At 36.7% G+C, this 21292-nt stretch overlaps 1 protein-coding gene across 1 annotated transcript; it reads left to right on the top strand.

Moving 5' to 3' along the window:
- The first annotated feature begins 6868 nt into the window (after window positions 1-6868).
- LOC129740631 (N-acetylglucosamine-6-phosphate deacetylase) lies at window positions 6869-11681 on the top strand. The gene is made up of 4 exons (XM_055732365.1): window positions 6869-7665; window positions 10335-10828; window positions 10899-11220; window positions 11278-11681. Exons 1-4 carry the CDS (start codon window positions 7461-7463, stop codon window positions 11481-11483), a joined length of 1227 nt encoding a protein of 408 aa, XP_055588340.1. The 5' UTR covers window positions 6869-7460; the 3' UTR covers window positions 11484-11681.
- Window positions 11682-21292: the final 9611 nt, after the last annotated feature.

The following is a 21292-nucleotide window of genomic DNA, read 5'->3' as shown; positions in this document are numbered from 1 at the left end:
CTTTTGATCCTGTTTGATTTCGAATACCTAGAAATACGCAGATCATCCGAATTCTTATTTTTGGTTTGCCTTTTTGTTTTCATCCATCCTCTTTGTTTTGATTTGTCAGCAGTGCTGCGCTGACTTCTGATGTGCATTTGAAGCGTTATGATTCATTTTCAATATAGTAACGTAAGCAAACGCAACGAGGGGTACCCAGAGCCAACACATTTTTCCTTTTGCACTTGGACATGGCAACACGTTTTCATCAGAGAAAAAAGGTACAAGATGGAAAATGGAACTAAGAAAATTTTGACGTGCTGTTTTCAAATCTTAAATTTTAGCACTTTGCTTGAGCGTTCATAATAACTTTTCTGTCACAATCAACAAGTAACACTTAATACGCTGAAACATAGCAACAACTCACATAAACACCATGTAAAACTTCACAAAAATACAATTTTATTCTGAACTGAAAACTTTCTGCAACGCAACGGCAGGGTTGCCGATCCTCCCCACGAACAATTCAATAAGCTTCATACGAAATAAAGAAAATCAAGTGGTGGAATTAATAAATTTACATTTCACAGTATATAAGTGTTAAACAGAATGAATTTTGAAAGTTTGTCTACTACCCTATATTCTTTGCATACTTAAAGGGGAGTTATCTTATATTTAGATGGATGAATGCACTTTTTGAGTCCTTTTTACAATTAATATTAGCCATTGGATAAATATTAATAATATATCGTGCTTAGCAATGAACAACAAATCATTCAGAAGAAAAAATATCTTTTTGGACTCAAGGGAACAAGTGAACCCTTAACATCACATTTTGGAAAACTTCTACTAAAAAAATTGAAGATTTACTATTGTTTTGAAAATATGCCATCAGGAAGTTTATGTTATACTCCAACGATTAACATATTGGAAGAAATATTTTCAATACTATATTTATTGTCATAACTCCAAAAGCTTAATTTTTGAGATAACAGGTTTGTTATTTTGTTATATTTCGCAAATATTTCTAAAACATTTGATCTATGTAAGAAGTTTCAGTTTCGAGATATAGCTGAAGAATCACGTATCCCCAGCAGGCTTGAAAATGTTCATTCATTCATATAGACGGAGAAATTTATTTTAAATCACTATACCCAAGAAAATATGATCAGTCATGGGTCATGTCATGGCAGAAAAATTCCTATCATGTGAATGAAAATACCATTCATATTCACGTGAGGTAAATAAATGTCACGTATGACAAGAGTGAGCAATGAATGAAATATGGGAACCAAAAGCAATCTTAAAAAAAGGCGCAGCAAAGACTTATCTCTAATTTCATTTTTTTAATACTTTTGCTAGTTAGCGTTTGTCATACTACAGCATATTGAAAATTAGCTTGGCAAACGATGCAGCCAAAAATTGCACTGATGATCTAAGGTTATAAGACCACAAGGTTCTCTGACTTTGTCAGTAAATAGGCGAGGAGAGCGCGGGAGGTTCAGTGAGTTTGTTTGAAAACATCGGAAAATTTGTTCGAGCTGTTGGTAAACAAACTCCACGAACTCCATAGTAGCCAAATCAAAATGGCTGAATCGGGAGTTTCTCATATCGTTACACCTCCTATACACACCTTGGTCATGACCAGTTTTAACCATCATGTCATGACTGAAATATTGGAGATCTCAATGATCAATGACATAATGGAAAAATCTTTCTTCGCCAAAATAATCATTCATAGCATGCTTTCATTTCGAAAAAATCCTAAAATAACGACATGTGAGGAAAAAAATGGGTCACTAGTCGCAATTTTTGGCTCATGACTATGACATAATCCCGTCCCTGATCCCCAGGGATCAAGTATCCTCATTCTCCGCTATACTTTAGGATGAAACAAATAGTAGCAAACGGTTGCAACTTTTTTATGATTGAACATGGTTTGGTTATAAATAAAATTAAGGTGTTTGTTCTGAGATCGAATACTTTTGTGACGCTCACGCTATAGAATTGATCATTTTCTATAAGGTACACCGGGGTAATTGTGGACGGTTTTTCGTATAGTTCAACTCAACTCCCCAACTCAAAAGCAGGGGATCAATTTTAATAAAATTACGTTCAATGTGATGCAGAACATGTTTTTAACAAACGCTGAAGAGATGAGCTTGAAAGAAGCAATGCGAGAAAAGTTATCTTGTAAATTGTTATGGACTGCTGGTGTCTTCACTTACCCCGCCTTATGGGGTAAGTGTGGACGGTAGATTTTCCCTATGATTTTTCAGAAAATTTTCAAAAAAAAATGTATTTCTTGGTTGGATATGTACTTTATTGTTCGAACAGTCCAAAATTTTGAAAAAAGTTCATTGTGCTATTAGTAAGGCGTCTTTCAATAATTATTGTGTGTAATTTATGTTGCAACACACAAGATCCAATTTTATCGATAATATGTACTGATTCCAAAACAACCCAACTTTTTATGATCCGAATGCTAAATATTGCTAAATTGTATTGGATGAAGAACAGAAAATTGAAAAAATATGTAAATATCATGCCTGTATAAAGCCGTCCACACTTACCCCAGGTAGGGTTTGGAGACAAAATTTTAGTTTTTTATGAATAATCTTTTTTTTCTTCATTTTTAATCGCCGTTTATTTTCCTAACTGGTTGTTTTGAATGTAAGGATTGTTTCAATGTAGAGCTTTTCGTGAAGAGCCAGTTAGTTTACGAGAAATTTGCATTTGAAAAAGATGAACATCACCTCGACATCGTAGTTGAAAATAGAAAATTCGCAAAAAAGTCGTTGTAAACATCCGTTATTGTCGGAATCGTATCTTTTCCGCAGTTATTGGATAGATTACAAGTAAATTGAACATTCTGCATTAAAAGTTTGAAAAAATAGTGCACAGTATTGTTTTAATAGCCTTCGTCCACACTTACCCCCGTCCACACTTACCCCGGTGTACCTTACTTCAGTATATATCACTTGAATTTCCGATTATCTCTGTGGAAAAAGAATAAAGGTTTAGAAATAGGCCCTTATTCTGCGCCGCGCGTGACGTGATGATTGTCACCTCACCTCGGAGTCACCGTGAGATTTGTCACCTTATTCCCGTAGTCGATGTGGGTAAAGTGACGGAGGTTCATTCGTAGGTGAGTGACTGAGTGAGCTCATGTGTCAAACTAGCTCGGTTTGTTTTGTTTTGCTCGCGTTTCCGAATTTTAAAATTAGTTTTTAAATCAACAACTGCGAATTTCGGTTCGGAAAAGACCACAATCTAATTTTACGGTGTTAGCAAGTCGTCCAGGCCGGATTTGGAGCCGACATTTGCAGCGGATGAGCTGGTAAGCTGACTGATTGGAGCAGAAAAACTAACCGCAAATCAAATGCCCAAGCCGGCGGATGAGTCCACCAACCAGTCATCATAAAACCCTTAAAACGGATTTAATTTAGCTTATCCAAGTAAGTAAGATATGTGTTTTACAGGCAGCTTCTTTAAGTACCTAAATGTGGTTTTCTCCTGTTTTTTTTAGTAAGTTATTTAGTGCCTGACTAGCCTGAAGAAAAACGTCACGCTGCTGGGGAGACCTATTAATTTAACCGTTTTTTTACACTGAGCCCAAAATCACACTTAAAATACACTTGACGTTTCACTTAAAAGTGGAAGTTCAGTGAATTTCTTCATTTCAAGTGGCTCATGTACATTTCACTTACCCGTCACTTAAGTTTCAAGTGACCGAATCAATGTTCAATATCTCATCACTTGAGTTTAAGTGATTGCCACTTGAAATTCCTCTGAATGTCAACTTACTTCGCCGCTCACTTCAGTTTCATTACATGCTCACTTAAAATTCACTTGACCCGTCACTTAATTGTCAATTTCACTTGAATGGTCACTTAAAATTTAAATGAATGTACAAATAGTGAATGTCAGCCATGTTGTGAAAGATTGTTTTTTTATGTAATCATAACAGAGTTGTGGTAGGTGCAGAAAAGAATAATTTATAAGTTTAATAACAATTTTATACTTCCAGAGTCCGAGAAAAATATCCTGTGAATCGGGTAACACGTCGTAGTGCAATTATTTGTCCGAATGAGGGGCCAAAATAGCATTTGGCAAAAGTTATAACTTCTACAGACCAATTATGAATAAACATGTCATGGCGGGAAACCTTTGTTGGATGTAAGTTGTGATAAATTTCTAATTACAAAAATATTTCAATCAAATTTTCTTTTCTGTTTCCTTTAAAAACAGGTTCCGGAAATGCTTCCCGATGGTATTTTAATTCTGTTAATTCCCGATGGTACTTTAAGCAAGTACATATTCTGAAAAAGAAAAAGCCTCAAAACATTATTAATTTTTTTAAATTGTTTTCAGGAAACATCAATCAAAATTTTGGGACAAAAGCGAAAAAGCGGATGAATTTTTCAAGTCAAAACTTTGATTTGAAACCACAAATAAATTGGTAAAAAATAATGTCGTTTTCAAATTCGCAAATAGATGAATAATCGTTTTAAAACAAAGTTGATTGATCATTGATATTCCGAAATTTCATCTTAAAATCGCTATTACTGAAAGATTTTAACGACTTGAGCATACATTTCATATTCACTTCAGGCTCACTTGGAATTCACTTCGTCACTTACTAGAAATCACTTGACCAGATCACTTGACGGTCACTTAAAATTCACATGAGTTCACAAATGGCCAAAATTCACTCCAGAGGTCACTTACATTTTAAGTGAAAATTATTTTCAGTGTATATTTTCGAATGGCAGCAGCGCTTGCCGTATTAAATTGTAGTTTGTTAAATTTAATGTTTACAAGATCATTTGAAAAATATAAACTTATTCAATTAAAAACTTACTCCTCACTTGTTTTATTATTCAACTTTAGTTTTTCATTTTAAGGTTCAATTTTGGATTTTTGTTAAGAACTCGATCAGATTAAAAAGGAAATCTCCTTTGATTTTTTATCATCAAGAATTTTTTTTTTCTAAATTGATATAGAAAAAAGTACGTGAATCGGTTTAATTGTTTCTCAAAATATCATACATTAGTATAGTTTGATATTCAGAGCCTAACCATTCCACTTTACATACATTTTCGATTAAATTCCTAACTCGTCGCCACCTGAAAAGGTACCGACAATTGTCACCTAAAATCGTCACCTGAATGCGACGATTCTCACCCACGGTGACTACGAGAATAGGGTAAGAACTCACAAAGTTCATCCGAAGTGACGTTCCTCACCTAAACCGACTGCTGGAATAGAGTGACTTGGGTGACTCTACCATCGTCACGTCACTCGAGGCGCAGAATAAGGGCCATAGTCACGTAGAAAAATTTGCGAAAAAGCAATAATAATAGGAGTTGAAGTTATTTGAAGTTAAAAAATGTCACTTGATTCTCTCCGGTACGTTTAGTGTTAAACAAGTTGAAGACCAACAAATCATCCAAAATATACATGAAATTTCCATATATTTCAGTTTTTTTCTTAGTTTTTCCTTTTTAGACTCGTACTTACATAACAAAACATTGAGGAATCATACGTCAAAATTTTTACTGTTTCTTAAAATCCGTATTTGCTTATTCACCAAACAAATTTTCATTTTTTTATTTCAATAATTTTGAACTTATCAACTAAGAAAATTCAATGGTACATAACAATAATGCTCACCTAGTGAAACATCACAAACTAAAAACAATTCCAACTCAACATCATGAAAAGAAAACCGTGAATTTCAACATATAATAAAACTAGTGAGGGCTAAACATTATACTTACTTAAATTTTTCAAACTTCAGAATCAAGGTTCAACATTAACACTTTTAGAATAGGTATTAAAATATAAAATATTTTTGAAATCCAAATGAAATTCTTTTCAAAATTTTCATTTAAAGTTTGAATAGTTAAAACTGGAAATCACAGAGATTAACAAAGATTATATCATTTATTAATAAAACGAATAAAATAATAAATTCATAGACCCAAACCTTCAATCCAAGATAAACTAACTTAAATTCAAATTACTTCATATTTTGAGACGTACCTACTTTAAGAAATTGAATGGTTTTTAGCAAATTTAGGCTTTTATGAAGGTTTAATAATTATTTGAAATAATAGACTGTTTTTTATGCCCCTATCTTGTTTTTAAAATGCCTCTATCCTTAAATCTTTCTATATCTAAATTGCGTTATAATGCCGAACACTGCGAAAATGAATTAAAAAAGTGATAAATGTCCCCTCAGTTAACGGTACCAGGGTTGTAATGGAGCCCGTTGAACATCCGCAAGTTACGTTAGTTATTTAGCGTAGCGTACATTTTTCGCTTTCCACTATTTTTTTTTATTCAAAGAAGAACAATGTTGAGATGTTTCGGAAAAGAGAGTGAATAAAAATCTGTCATCGTTGTTGCTATTACATATCCATGTTTGATGTTTAAAAACCGCTGGGCGCTAAATGCACACTTGGTGGTATTTTCAGCTTTTCAATCTGATACAATTGAACAGCCACCCTAGCAACGCAACATTCGATCGCAACGTAACAGCCCAGGCTACTGGTAAAACATTTTGAAAGTTTGTTTGTAGCGGAGGTAAAAAACAAAAAGGTCTTAATTCACATTTACAATTTTCTATAAAAGGAGTTTTTTTAATCATCGTTTGGTGAAAATAGACTTGGCTAGCACTTATTGATTTGTAAAAATTGCTATTCCTATCAGAACTTGATTGAGACAATCTGAATAATTGTACCGTAAATTTATCGTAACCGAGATGTAAACAAACAACTAACACCCAGAAGCATGTGCATTCTCTTTATGCACGATTTAAAAAGAACTGAGTAAAACAGAGAAGAAACTATACTTTTGTACGTGTTGAACAGATGTTTTGAATGTTTTCTATATTCTCTATTCTTCATGCATTGCAAAAATGTGATTCAACCAGAAATCGGGACCCCTGCACGGGTCCTTATCGCATGCATGGCGAAGATGTGTTTGCTGACACACTTTCGCTATCAATTTGTCAAGTTGTGTCAGTGCTAAAGTTTGCAGCATTATCAGAGATCATCGTTTATTTAATATTATTTGCTTCCTTAAAGCCGAACAATGACTTCTGCCTGGTGCCATATACACACATGGGAGCAGAAGAAACATGCGAATGGAGTGACCTTCCAATTGATATAAAGCAGAATGTAAAATTGACGATTGGCTTGTTTTCTGTCGTTTCTGCACTTCAGTTAGCTTTAGTTCTTTCATTCGTTCGGTTCATACGATTCATGCATAGGATCCGCAGTCTTTGTTATCAGTTGTAGTTGCGAATAGCTCTCCTTAATAAAATACCCGATAGACTGAGGTTGTTTGATTGTGCACCGAACGTGTGTTATCATTTCGTTATCTTAAAAACTGAGCGACCAGACGAAGAGGAGATCGATCTTCGTTGAAGTGAATCCATTGAGGACAGCATCCTCAGGAACTGGTTCGTCAAAATGACGACGAAATCGAAGCTGACCCAGTTTCGGAACTGTCGTTTGCTACGAGAACACCAACTGCTGCTCGATGATTTGTGGGTTCGGGATGGAAAGATTGTAAATCCGGAAAAGGTATTCTTCGATGAGCGTCTACAGGCCGATGAGCAGATCGATTGTGGGGGAGCGATTCTGGCGCCCGGGTTTATCGATTTGCAGATCAATGGTGAGTGATACAATAAGGATATTTTTTAGAGTTCAATAAATATTCAATAAAATATCAGACATGAGAAGTTTGCACGATTAAATTTCCAAGAAAGATGTATCGAAAATCATTCGAAAAACGAAGAAATGTGGTAATAATTTAGGGTTTCAGTTGAAAATGTCCATCAAATTATAGGATTGAAAAAAAAATTGATCGCACTGGTCAAAAGTGTGTCCTGATCTTATCCTTCCACCCACTTTCCAAAACAAAATTGTTTGCTAGGATGCAGAGGTAACCTCGACCCTAAAGCACAAATTTCTTTCTTTCATCCCCTTCTCTTTCTTCCAATCTATCCATTGACTACTAGGACGTGGCCGGCGCCGTTATTGACGTCCAAAGAGAGAGCATCAGTTTTGTGCAGTGTGAATGAGTTGCTAGGCCCAAGCACCATCCATTTGACCTCTGAACAAAATTTATGGCCTCGGTCAATCACGGAGTAGCAACCATTGGCGATGTGGAATTCATTCTACTGAGCCACGCCTGCGATCATGGTTTTCGAAATGCATTTGTTTAAAAAAGAGTCATAAATTTAATATTTAATTTAATATTAAAAGAAACAAACTCGTTCAGTGAAAATCATTTTGTAATAATTGATAATGAAGCATTTCGGGTTCAATGATTCAGGTGGATGTGAGTAGTCAATCAAGCTAAGCTAAGCTAAGCAGATCAATGGTGAGTGATACAGGGCCAATTACGTTTAAACCAATTTAATTGACCGGAAAAATACTAGGGTATCATTAGTAACGAAATATTCCTTTTTCGCTTTCTGCATGATTTTCACAATTAGTCAGAATAATTCAAATTTTATAAATATCTCATGAACAAACAAAAATCTCACGCGGCACTCTTAGTTTGTGATCAACTGGTAAGAGCACCTGTAACCTTGGTCCAATCAGCCGGTTTACATATACCCAAATTCTGACCAAAGCAACAGCACTAATGGTCCATTATATCAACTCAACTTATTTTAGAACTGGCATAAGGATTGATCCAAAACTGATGAGATTTGGATCCAATTTGACGGAGTTCTAAACCGTTTGACAGTTAATGGTACTCGAGTGAGGTTGCCATTTTCATCACTGGATTGGTAATTCAGGATTGGGCCAGGGCCAAGCCAGGATTGGGATTCACAGGCGATATCTCGAAATTACACCACCTTTCTCTGATCGAGCCAGCTTCAGACGTCTCGGAAAGTCTTCGCAAGCGGCGCGCACGTGCTCCATCGGCATCTCCTCCCAGATTTTCATGACAAATTGCTTGAATTGCTACAAATTTGTTATTTTATAGTCGTTCAGCTTCGACATCATGTATCCTCACACGAAATAATCCAGTGGATTCAGATCCGGAGACGACGGAGGCCATCCATTCTTCGAAATGAAATCGGTCAAGTTTTCCTCCCATTACGCCTGAACATCCTTTGCGGTGTGGGATGGGGCGCCATCTTGCTGGAAGCAGTAGTAATCGTCTTCAAACAATAGTTCAGCTTGAGGCAGAACATTTTTCTTCAAAACCGTGTCCAGGTAGTACGCTGCGTTGATTTTGACCCCTTTATCGATAAAAATAAGAGGCAGTTGACCTCTCTTGCTAATGGCTCCCCAAACCATCACTGACGTCTTATTTTGGAACCGGGAAACGTACAGCTTGTCCGCTGGAGCTTGCTGGAGGCTCACACTTTAAACTCTATCATTTTGTCAATTGACTGTTTGCTCCAAAACGAACAGCTTCTCGTCCGAAAAATAATCTCGTCTTCTGCGCGCCAACCGAGCAGCGATAACAGCTGTTCTTAACTCTGCCATGGCTCATAACTCAATGTAAACAAATTGCACAGAAACGAAACTCTGCCACTTTGGGCAGCAAAGTTAGCCCTTTCATTTGACATATAGATGGAACCAGAGAGATGCAACGTGTAGGCTACAGGTGACCCCAAAAAAGTGTGACCGGACTTTTTTGTCAGCCTGTAAATGATCTGAGCGTAATACTCAACCGTAAGCTTGAGTTCAAAACACATTCGGTTTCAAGGACGTGTACTTCCCGAAGAGCCTGTATTGCAGCACAGTTTGAACCATCCTCGAAAACGCATCAGCTGTCTGGTGTCCTTCCTACCAGAACGGTACTCAGTGACTTGCCCTCAGAGACCTGAACTGGCTCACATGCCAAGCTACGAACATCGATGTCGTCTCATAGACATGGGCACTTTCCAAGCCCGAAGAAATGCAACACGGGCCTCTTTCGTCGTCGATCTACTGACATCGTGAATCGATTTTCGAACGGTTCTGGAACTATTCCTCTTAGTGTGAGACCCCATGGACTGAGAAATCAGGACCTTCAACTACGAAACCAATAGTGCTTTCTCGGTGTTATGAAAACGTTCAACCACTTTTCCGAGCTCTTCGACTTTGACGTTGCGAGGGATATTTTCCGAAGAAAAGTTATAAGTATATTGAGAAATCGATAGTAAGGCGTAAATTTTGTGTAATTTCTATTTTGATTTTATTTAAGTCATCAATTCAACCTATACTTGGTCTGTTGATTAAATGAACAAACAAACAGAAACTTCTCAACTGTACCAAAGCTAAAAATTAAGGCATAAAACTGAAGTAATTCTTACTAATTTTTGTACCTCATTCCAGGTGGTTATGGGGTCGATTTCTCGAACGACATCCACACGGTGGAAGCCGGGGTGCAGAAGGTATCCAAGGGGCTGCTAGCACACGGCGTGACCTCGTTCTGCCCGACACTGGTCACATCGCCACCGGAAACCTATCACCGTGTTTTGCCAAAGATTCCGAAACGGGCCGGGGGCCACCACGGGGCAACCATTCTGGGATGTCACGTCGAGGGCCCTTTTATCAATTCCAACAAAAAGGGCGCCCATCCGGAGGTGTGCATCAAGGAGTTCGACCGAGGCTTTGATACGGTGCTGGACGTTTACGGATCCCTTGATAATGTGAGCATCGTTACGTTGGCTCCGGAAAAGGAAAACGCCTCTAAGATCATTCGTGCACTCAGTGATCGTGGCATCACCGTTTCCGTTGGACATTCAATGGCCAATCTACACGATGGTGAGATTGCGGTGCAACATGGGGCAAAGCTGATTACTCATTTGTTTAACGCCATGCTTCCGGTATACCTAATTAAAAATAGTTCATGCTAACGCCTGAGTAATCTTTTTTCTTTCAATTATTTTTCTCTAGTTCCACCATCGAGATCCCGGCCTAGTTGGTTTGCTGACCACGGAAAATATTCCGGAAGAAGCGTTGGTTTACTATGGCATTATTTCCGATGGGGTTCACACCCACCCAGCTGCCTTAAGGATTGCCTACAAAACTCACCCGGAAGGGTTGATTCTAGTCACCGATGCTATCTCCGCCATGGGTCTTCACGAAGGACGCCACCGGATAGGGCAGCTGGATATGGAGGTGCGTCAGGGAAAAGCCTACATAGCGGGAACGGACACGCTATGTGGCAGTATCGCTCCGATGGATGAGTGCATACGTTTCTTCAAGAAGGCCTCCAGTAAGTTTGATAATTGTATATATTCTCAGAGCCATTGAAATATTAATTTTTTTTCAGATTGTTCGATTGAATTTGCGCTGGAGGCGGCTGCGCTACATCCTGCACGGTGTTTGGGGATCGAAACCCAAAAGGGAACACTCGATTACGAAGCGGATGCGGATTTCGTTGTTCTGGATGATCGTTTAAATGTTCTTTCCACCTGGATTGCAGGGGTATGTGTGTACGATGGCAAGAGATCGGAAATAAATGGGCAAGCTTTGTAGGTGCACGTTCGGTTTGTTTGCTTCGAACAGCCTAATTTAATCGTTTAAAAAATTTCATTTGTACTAAAATGTTAAGAAAAAAAAACTGAAGAGATTGTGTTTCAAACACAACCGCAAGATAATCGTAGAATTTCTAGAGTTGCAATTGGAGTTGGAAATCACTCATCGCACTTCCACAGCCAGAACTTAAGCCTGAGTCCCAAAGAATAATAAAAGTGAGCTATTATTCATCTTGTCGTTGTTCATGCTTTTGATCATTTTAACATAAAAACATTGAAATGATCAAAAACAAAGAGTGGTTGGGCCTACCATGGAGCAGAGAACGTAGAATCATCTGGAACACAGGAACAGAAGAAACGTTGACCACCAGTGCCATACGTTTCAAATAGGCAGTATCGTTGGAAGCATGATAAGAAAAATGCGCCTTGATGGCAAACTATGTGTAATGTGAAGTGACTTTACCAATCTTTAGCACCATTCTTCAGCGGCTGGAAATGATTTATTTTTTATACATAAATCACACAACCTTAAGCCTAATCCACACTCTGCAACTTGAACTCCTTCAGATCTTGAGTTTTGCGACTTCTACTTCATTCGCCAGATTACGAAAATGCTATTCTGGACGATCTACCGAAGAACCTGAAAACGTAACCAAGAAATAAGCAGGCTTCAAGCTGGAAGGATTGAAGAGGGTTTGGAGATCCACGCAATACCCGAGCACTCGAGATCATACCAAACTTTGCTATCACGTCTTGAGGGCAAAATGCTCACTCTTATTCTATTCGACTCTAGGTGGTATACAGCGAGAAATGAGAACAAAATTTCCGTACGCCGATAGCAAAGGCCCAAACTAGCATTGAGGCCTCAAATGATCAAGAAAACGATATCAAAACGAGGTCTCAGTACAAGCATAAGTGACATAAGTGCACTAATCGGGTTTTTTTATTACAATTTTGGCTTATTTCACATAGTGGGCCTAGTGATTAAAAGAAAAAAAATTGTATAATATTATAAATCCATTCTGGAATCTATAAAAAATTTGCCACTGCCTTGAGTATATCGGCGTTGAGTGTCTTTAGCATTGCTTGTACATCTGGTGCAACATTTTCTCCATCAGGATTTTCCATATCGTCCATCTCCTTTCTCCATAATTCGTACAGGTAAAAATAAAATGATCTGGATCAGCATTCGCCGAGCCGCATTCACATCTGTTATTCGGGATTTTTCGATTTCGATACAAATGTGCTGGTAAACGTGAATGATTACTTATAAGCTTGGATATTATTAGGTACAACCTGCCTTCTGCTATAATCAAACTGGCTAAACCATGGCTGTAATGAAACATTTACGATGATACTGTCTCAGAAGCGCCCCTTCGACCCGGTATTCCAGTTTCTCTGCCATCGCTGTTTACATCTCAGATTGCTTGGAAATGATACCTCATGTGTGGTCATGATATAGTTATCAGAAATACCTTATCTGGACGCAGTCTTTGCTTCTTGGTCGGCCAGCTCGTTTAAAGGTATTCCACGGTGAGATGGAACCCAAAGAAAAGTGGTTTTGGATCCTCTAAATTGTAAGACTAGCCACTATATAGTCAGTCGGCAGGCGTCCTAGAGATTCCCTAAACAATCCCTAGGGTCGGCAAGCTTACTGATAAAATGCAAAATGCAGAGAATTTCCGGAGGAAGAAACAACTCCACCTTCTAGCTTAAACTTAATTTTATTGGGAAGCACAATCCAAGCTTAATTCCACCACTTTAATTATAACAACAATGGGTAGATATCTGACCTGTGTTACGGCTACCACCTGGTACTGGTCCTCGGTTGGTCCGACCTTGGGTTTGGTGAGGTCGAACTCGGTCCAACGGCGTCGACGCGACGAAGTAGCCGGCGGCGTTCTAGGTTAACGACCAGCGGCAGATGCGGAGCAGTTGACGGGTAAGTCGTAATCAACCCCCTGGCAACTTGACAGTTCGGTCGAGTTTCGTGTGTCCGTTTCAAAATCGCAGATGTCGCATGTGTGCCGCTTGTTTATATACTTTTTGAGTCATGCATATGGAAAGGGCACACTATTAAATGTGGTGCGAATCAGGCATTCCACCATCGTTGGAGCTGGACTACACTGCAAAAAATCCACATATTTGGAATATGTGTTAGCCTTATAGATTTTTGCAATTTGATTCTCATTTGGAAAATACGTGCCCAAACATATAGAATTCAAGATTATAACTTTTATATGCGTCACATAAAAGTTATTAAATACACATAAATATTATGAGCATTCATTTGCATTGTACTAAAATCTGCCTACTTTAAGGCGTTTAAATTCTAGCTTACTCAAAGGCGATTTTTAATGTTCGAATTCGTTTTTCGGATGAAAAAATATGAGTTGATTTTGGCCCATTCCTGTAGGAAAAATATTTATTTTGGATTCCTGCATGATAATTCCATATAACAAGCATCTCAGTCAGAGTTTCCTACGGGGAAAAAGGAATGGATCAATGAAGATTCACTGCTATAATTTTTATAAACCATTACTCAACTAAATAGTTGACAGTACGCCAACTTTTTCTCCAGGTCGACCATTTTGAAAACACGAGAATTTTTTTTAAAGACTTAAATCATATAATTTATGTGTCAATATCATATAAACTTTATATTTCGAACATCATTTTTATGTGTGACATATGATAATCATATGAATCATATAAAATTTAAGCGTAGAACAATTTTGAAGACGTATGTGTGGGGAAATATACATCCTAAGTGTGGAATTTTTGCAGTGTAGAGAGCCGCTGCGTATCGAGATGCTAAGAGATAATGTTATTTCCTGAAAGTTTGGTCTTTTGTCATCGCTCCTGGGAGAAGTCTATCTGAGAGTCCTACGACAACTTCTCGGCTCCTACAGTAATGCTGAGATTTATTACCGCTCTCCGCACCTCTGCTAGCTATTTATGCTGACAACAACTTATTCACGACTAAGCACTGAAGCCCGTAGGTGACGATACGCAGATGGATGCCTGCACGCTGCTGTTGTTGCTGTTTTCGGAGTTGGATGCCAAAACTTGGATGGATGAAAGAATGCTGTTGGTGTGCTATGGTTAAACGAGATAGTCCGTCACCTAAGATCCGCCACAGGAAGGAAATGCTGAGCTGCACACGTCGTCGCTGGAAGATGCCTCTAAAAAGTGCTAAAGTACTTTATACTTTTTTTTTCTCTCCTGAAGATTCCGACATTTGGTCTAATAGATGACATGTACATCTATGTATACTCATTCTTACACATTCGTTCCGTAACTCAATTAACTGGAAAATCTAGAAGTCTTTTGAAATGATTAGTTTAACCCTCATCCGCATTAGGGTGTCATTTTGACACCATTGCAAGTTTGAAGGCTTGTAACTTTTTTCAGAAGCTTCAAAATACAAAAATTTCTTCGGGGACCCTAAATGAATTCAAAAATTCTTCAATATTGGCTCTTTACTTTTTTTATGGACGAACCCTGGAAGCCTGGACAAAAAAACTCCCTTTTTCGACTTTCGGTGTCATTTTGACACCACAAAAGTAAAATCTATTTAAGTCGTTTGAATTATTATGAACCTCCTATAAAACTTATATCAATAGAAACCTTGTAATGTCAGTAAAATATGTTTAGAACATTATATATAGCTAAAGTTACTAGTTTTCTCGTTATTCAGCATGAAAGAAAAAAAATCCGAAAAAACATGCCTCACGAAAACTGCTGTAGTTCATATATTACACGTCCAAAAAAATATTTGCCTTATGCATATGAAAGCTGAAGTTAATGCCTACATCATGAAGTCAAGAAATATTTTTTTAAATTTTTTTTAATGAAATGGTCACAAAAAGTTAAAAAAAGTGGTCTAAAAAACCAACTTTTCATTCGATTGCTAGTAAATACTGTTTTAGCGATGGTAGAGTTTTGAAAAAAATATTACTTCAAAGTCTATTAAAATTCCAAAATTTTGCTGTCTTTAGATTTTTGATGCAACAAAAATTGAATTTGCTGGAATTTTTCAAAGTTCACTACTTTGCGCGATTTTTTTACAAATTGAAATTTCATCTGTTTTTGTGGTCCACCGTCAGGTTGTACCCGGATTTTCAGTGCTTTTACTTTGTTTGGACCAGCCAAGAGTATATTCATTGGAAAGCACATTTAATCTACATTCTAGTGAGGTGCTACAAATCACGCTGTGAGATTTCACAAAAATATGAAAATTATAAACGTAAAATCATTCCTGAATTTCTAGAACTACAAGCACCGCGTCCAGCAAAACGTGTTTGTTTGCTCTCCGAGTAGGTACGGTGGGTGGTGATTCGGGCAGAGAGCGAAGCCGACAGACGAAATAATGATGCGTGTCGTGACTACCAAACGAGAACTACTGTCAATAGAAAATTCCCAACCGCGAAACGTACGACACGCATCATTATTTCGTCTGTCGGCTTCGCTCTCTGCCCGAATCACCACCCACCGTACCTACTCGGAGAGCAAACAAACACGTTTTGCTGGACGCGGTGCTTGTAGTTCTAGAAATTCAGGAATGATTTTACGTTTATAATTTTCATATTTTTGTGAAATCTCACAGCGTGATTTGTAGCACCTCACTAGAATGTAGATTAAATGTGCTTTCCAATGAATATACTCTTGGCTGGTCCAAACAAAGTAAAAGCACTGAAAATCCGGGTACAACCTGACGGTGGACCACAAAAACAGATGAAATTTCAATTTGTAAAAAAATCGCGCAAAGTAGTGAACTTTGAAAAATTCCAGCAAATTCAATTTTTGTTGCATCAAAAATCTAAAGACAGCAAAATGTTGGAATTTTAATAGACTTTGAAGTAATATTTTTTTCAAAACTCTACCATCGCTAAAACAGTATTTACTAGCAATCGAATGAAAATTTGGTTTTTTATACCACTTTTTTAACTTTTTGTAACCATTTCATTAAAAAAAATTTAAAAAAATATCTCTTGTCTTCATGATGTAGGCATTAACTTCAGCTTTCATATGCATAAGGCAAATATTTTTTTGGACGTGTAATATATGAACTACAGCAGTTTTCGTGAGGCATGTTTTTTCGGATTTTTTTTCTTTCATGCTGAATAACGAGAAAACTAGTAACTTTAGCTATATATAATGTTCTAAACATATTTTACTGACATTACAAGGTTTCTATTGATATAAGTTATGTTTAAATCGGTTGAACACGCCAAAAGTTATAACGATTTGAGCTTGTGGTGTCAAATTGACACTCCTAGTGCTGATTAGGGTAATGAAATCTAATGCGGATGAGGGTTAAATCGTATTAAGTTGATTGTAATTCCAAAAATGTTTGACTCTAGTAACTTCTTATTAAGTTTTGATTTCTTAGCTTTGCTTCTGCCCAATGGATAATTTTTCTCATCATAATGCCTCGACGGAAATTGCTAATGCTGTGATTAACAGTGTTCTATGCGACGAAATGCTTAATATCTGCCACATAAACGTTCAAAGTCTTTGCGCTCGTCAATTCACTAAATTTATCGAACTCAAAAATTTATTCATCAAAAGCAAATTAGACATAATTTTTATGACTGAGACGTGGCTTAGTGAAATAGTGAGTGATGCAGTTATTACAATCGAAGGCTACAATTTATTTAGAAATGATCGCATCAGGCATGGTGGTGGTGTTTGCATTTACATAAAAAACAACATCAAATGTAGAATTCTAGTGAAATCAGACAACAGCGAAAATCACTGTACTGAGTTTATCCTTACAGAACTACTTATGAATGGAAACAAACTCTTATTCGGACTTTATTACAATCCTCCTGAAAACGATTGCTCTGAATTACTTTTAAATCATGCTCAACGATTTGCTTTGAATTGTAACAATTCTTTTATCATCGGTGATTTTAATGTCGATCTCTTCAAGCATTCTGGGAGAATACAAAAGTTTAAGAATTTTTTGAGCAGCTCTAATTTTAGCTGTTTTAATAACGAGCCAACGTTTTTTCACAACACCGGAAGCTCGTTACTGGATCTGTTATTATCTGATTCAGTTGATGTTATACACCGATTTAGTCAAATATCTCTACCAGGAATATCTCATCATGATTTGATTTTTTCATCACTGAATTTCGTCAAAGTTGTTCAACCGGAAGGCTTTTGGTTTCGTGACTACAAGAACTTTGACCCAAATGCACTTATAGTTTTTCTCACTGAAGTAGATTGGACCCGTTTTCAAAGTATTGAAGATTCTGATATCCTTGTTGGTATTTTCAATTCATTACTGTTAGAAATTCACGAGAACTTTTTCCCCCTAAAATATAGATATTATCGCAAGAATGAATGGTTTAACCATGAAATAAATCATGCAATAATCAACAGGAACTTGGCCTACAATTCATGGAAGCGTTCGAAATCTGTCGTAGATAAAAATCATTATAAAACCCTGAGAAATAAAGTTAATTCGTTGATCGCTAAAGCAAAAACTGAGCGTGACAAAAAACGTATCAATCTTGATTCACCTGCTAAATTATTTTGGAATAATTTGAAAAAGTTCGGGCTGAGCAAATCAGAAAGTAATTTGGCTGTTTCTAATTTTTCGGCTGAAGAAATAAATAATTATTTTACTTCGAACTTTACTAGTTGCTCAGTTGAACAGCTTCATTGTCCTCATAGATTGCATGAATTTAATTTAAAATATTTTGAAGAACATGAAATTATTAATGCTCTCAGCTTGATAAAATCTAATGCTGTGGGAGTTGATAAAGTTCCAATTAAATTACTAAAAATTATTCTACCATATATTTTACCCACACTCAGACATATTTTCAACACTATAATCAAAACATCAAAATATCCCTATCAATGGAAGAAAACCAAAGTTATTCCAATCCCAAAAAAAAACAAAATCTCTTGAATTGTCAAACTTGAGACCTATTAGTATACTGAGTGCAACTTCAAAAGTATTTGAAAAGTTACTTAAGAACCAAATTACAGAATATTTAAACCAAAACAATATATTACACGAATTCCAATCTGGATTTCGTTCTTCACATAGCACTGAAACTGCTCTTATGAAAGTGCATAACGATATTGCATATACGTTGGATAAAAAGGGAATCGCAATACTTTTAATGATTGATTTTGCTAAAGCTTTTGATCGTGTTTCCCATTCTAAACTTATTAATAAGCTGATTTCTAAATATAACTAATAAATCCAGGGTTTCTCTCGCTGAAGGAAAAAGCGTGTTGTTCGGTTGCAGGTCCACAGGAAAAGAGGACGATCGTTTTTTATTATTTTCTTCATCAACTCTTGCAACTTGTTTTCATTTTATAATATTGGTATCTATGTCACTTCCCGAATACGAAAATATTATAACATAACAGTTCATATAGTAGTTATAAAACGATTCGAGACAGTGTAAAAAAACGTTTAGAAAATGATATCTGATACCATAAAAAACATTGCACTTATCTTGAATTCCAAAACGACGGTCTGTTGAATATGACGTTAAGTTATGTTACTGTTTAAAACTATTAAAACCTCTGTATAGAGACACTGTTCTAGGAACAGTTAGGGTATGATTTATAAAACGCTTATGAATAACGTTTTCAGCGCACTCAACTGTTTCTAGAATGAACATTTGTAGACATATTTTGAACGATTTATCAAACCGTTAATCGAACTGTTACGGAAATCGGTGTACGAACCGTTCGATCCAAAATTACTGTTTTTTTGATGGCCTCATATAACGTAACCAATGGAAAAAACAATAAGATTGTATCGTTAAACTGTTAAGTGACGATAACTTCTAATCTTTTTTGTACCCTCGACCCTCACCCACACAAAGATGAAAATATTTTGGGGATTTTCGGATTTTCATTATTTTATAAATTTATACTTTCATATTTTCAACTCATCTTCATTGAGATTTTATTAGGTACTTACACAACGGTGTACAGCCGCTACGGAATGCCTGGTAAACAGTTTAGCCGGCGGACCAGGACCCTGGAAATAACCTAACCATTCCGGGGGATCCGCCTGGAACGGCAAGTACTTGTTTAGAACCACTCCTTACCCTTCCGACTTTGTTTTCATCAGCTCCTAAACCAGGTTTCATTTCCGACTGACGGGCGGAACGTTGGCGCAGCTGCTGGATCCATTGCTCCTTCAGCGAAAATATTGCTGAAAAAAAAGCCCTTTTCATGTTTGTTATTGTTAATGTATAATATTAGATTTACCTGATGCGATCATCGCTGAAAAAAGTCCCTATATGTTCTCAACATCCGATTTGCGGCTGCCGATTGCCGCCCGGCAAACCACAATCGGAGAAAACTTTGGTGCTGGTATTATTTACCGGTACGGAACTTTGAAACGCGAAAAACAAAGGCTTCTTTTTTCTCTTTTTTGTGTTTTCGGCAGTGATGTCAACTAGACTGTTTTTCAAAATTGTATCAATGTGGAATAAAATGTGAAAATAAAAAGGGTTATTGGAGATTAATTTTTATTTTATCTTTTCGTCGTCTCAGGAGGGAGTGGGGGGTGGGAGCTGGGTGGTCTCGTGTTAGTTTTCATTACGTCGTATGAAACATCTCAATAATTCACAGTTTTTAGATTTGACATTTTAAACTCAACTTAAGGCTCAACAGCATGAGTAAAATTTAGAATAGAATACCAAAAGATTTGGTTGGTATTTATAAAACTTGAAATTACATTTTTAATCTAACATTGCACCGCCATCAACTATAATTTTTTGCCCATAACAAATAAGATATATCAAAAATCTAAAGATTTTTCCTATAATGAACTTTTTAATCGGCGAAGCCATTGTATTAGTAACAAAAATGTATTAATTTTATGTATCTTTTTGGAATAAATCAAATAAATTAGTCAATATATTTTATATTTAAAATACATAAATTTTCACAAATCAGTGCTAAGTTTTTTTTTTCGAACCATCTGGCATCTCTGACCCGCGTTTCGGTCATTTTGACGTGAGTTTGACATATGACGTAAACGCTATGTGTTAAGGTTCGTGAACAGTTTTATGATTATTTATAAAATTGAAGTAAATCGTTTAAACCTTCATTCACCTTTTCAGATACCGTCACTTATTCACATGAACGTTCATATTTCTTTTTTATCGTTGTCGAAGTACAGTTTAAAATAATAGCTACGTTCATCGAAACCATCACTTTTTCTAGAGCCGTAGATGTATCGTATTGATTATTCAAGATATAGTTTTTTGGTATGCGGGTTGCCCAAACACTCGATCAACGAGGGGTTTTATAAATTTGCATTTTAATTTAAAAATTCACTACAATACCTTTCCGTTCAAATTAATAATTACAATAATTCAATAATAATAGATTTTTTATAAAATTCACTGTTTTTAAATTTCTTCAATTGGAATTCATTTGTGGTATACAAAACTGTTATCAATTTTCTTTTTCTTCACTCTTTGCGATCTTCGAAGTTGTAATGTTGCGGTGACCGTTTGATTTGACGTTCCAGGTCCGGTGGAATCCTTATTTTGTATGCCAGAATTGTGTTTTTCTTCGAACCCATAGAATGGCTCGTCTTCAGATTCCACTCGTACTCGTTTTGTTCCTCGGGGATGGTCCATCTCGTCAATTTGTCCTTCTTGGTTTTCATCATGCATTCGAAACGCAACATTTCGTCCAGTTCCAGATTTCGGTATCAACTTAATCTGCCCCCTGTGGGCCGAGATTGGTTGAGCTGCTAGCGCAATCTGAATCATCGCTGTCGTTATCGTAAACCATCTTCAGCCTTTTAAA

Source organism: Uranotaenia lowii, chromosome 1, assembly GCF_029784155.1.
Source record: "Uranotaenia lowii strain MFRU-FL chromosome 1, ASM2978415v1, whole genome shotgun sequence".
In the NCBI taxonomy this organism is placed as follows: domain Eukaryota; kingdom Metazoa; phylum Arthropoda; class Insecta; order Diptera; family Culicidae; genus Uranotaenia; species Uranotaenia lowii.
The sequence above is the reverse complement of the archived record's forward strand: the minus strand, read 5'-3'. Positions and strand labels throughout refer to the sequence as shown.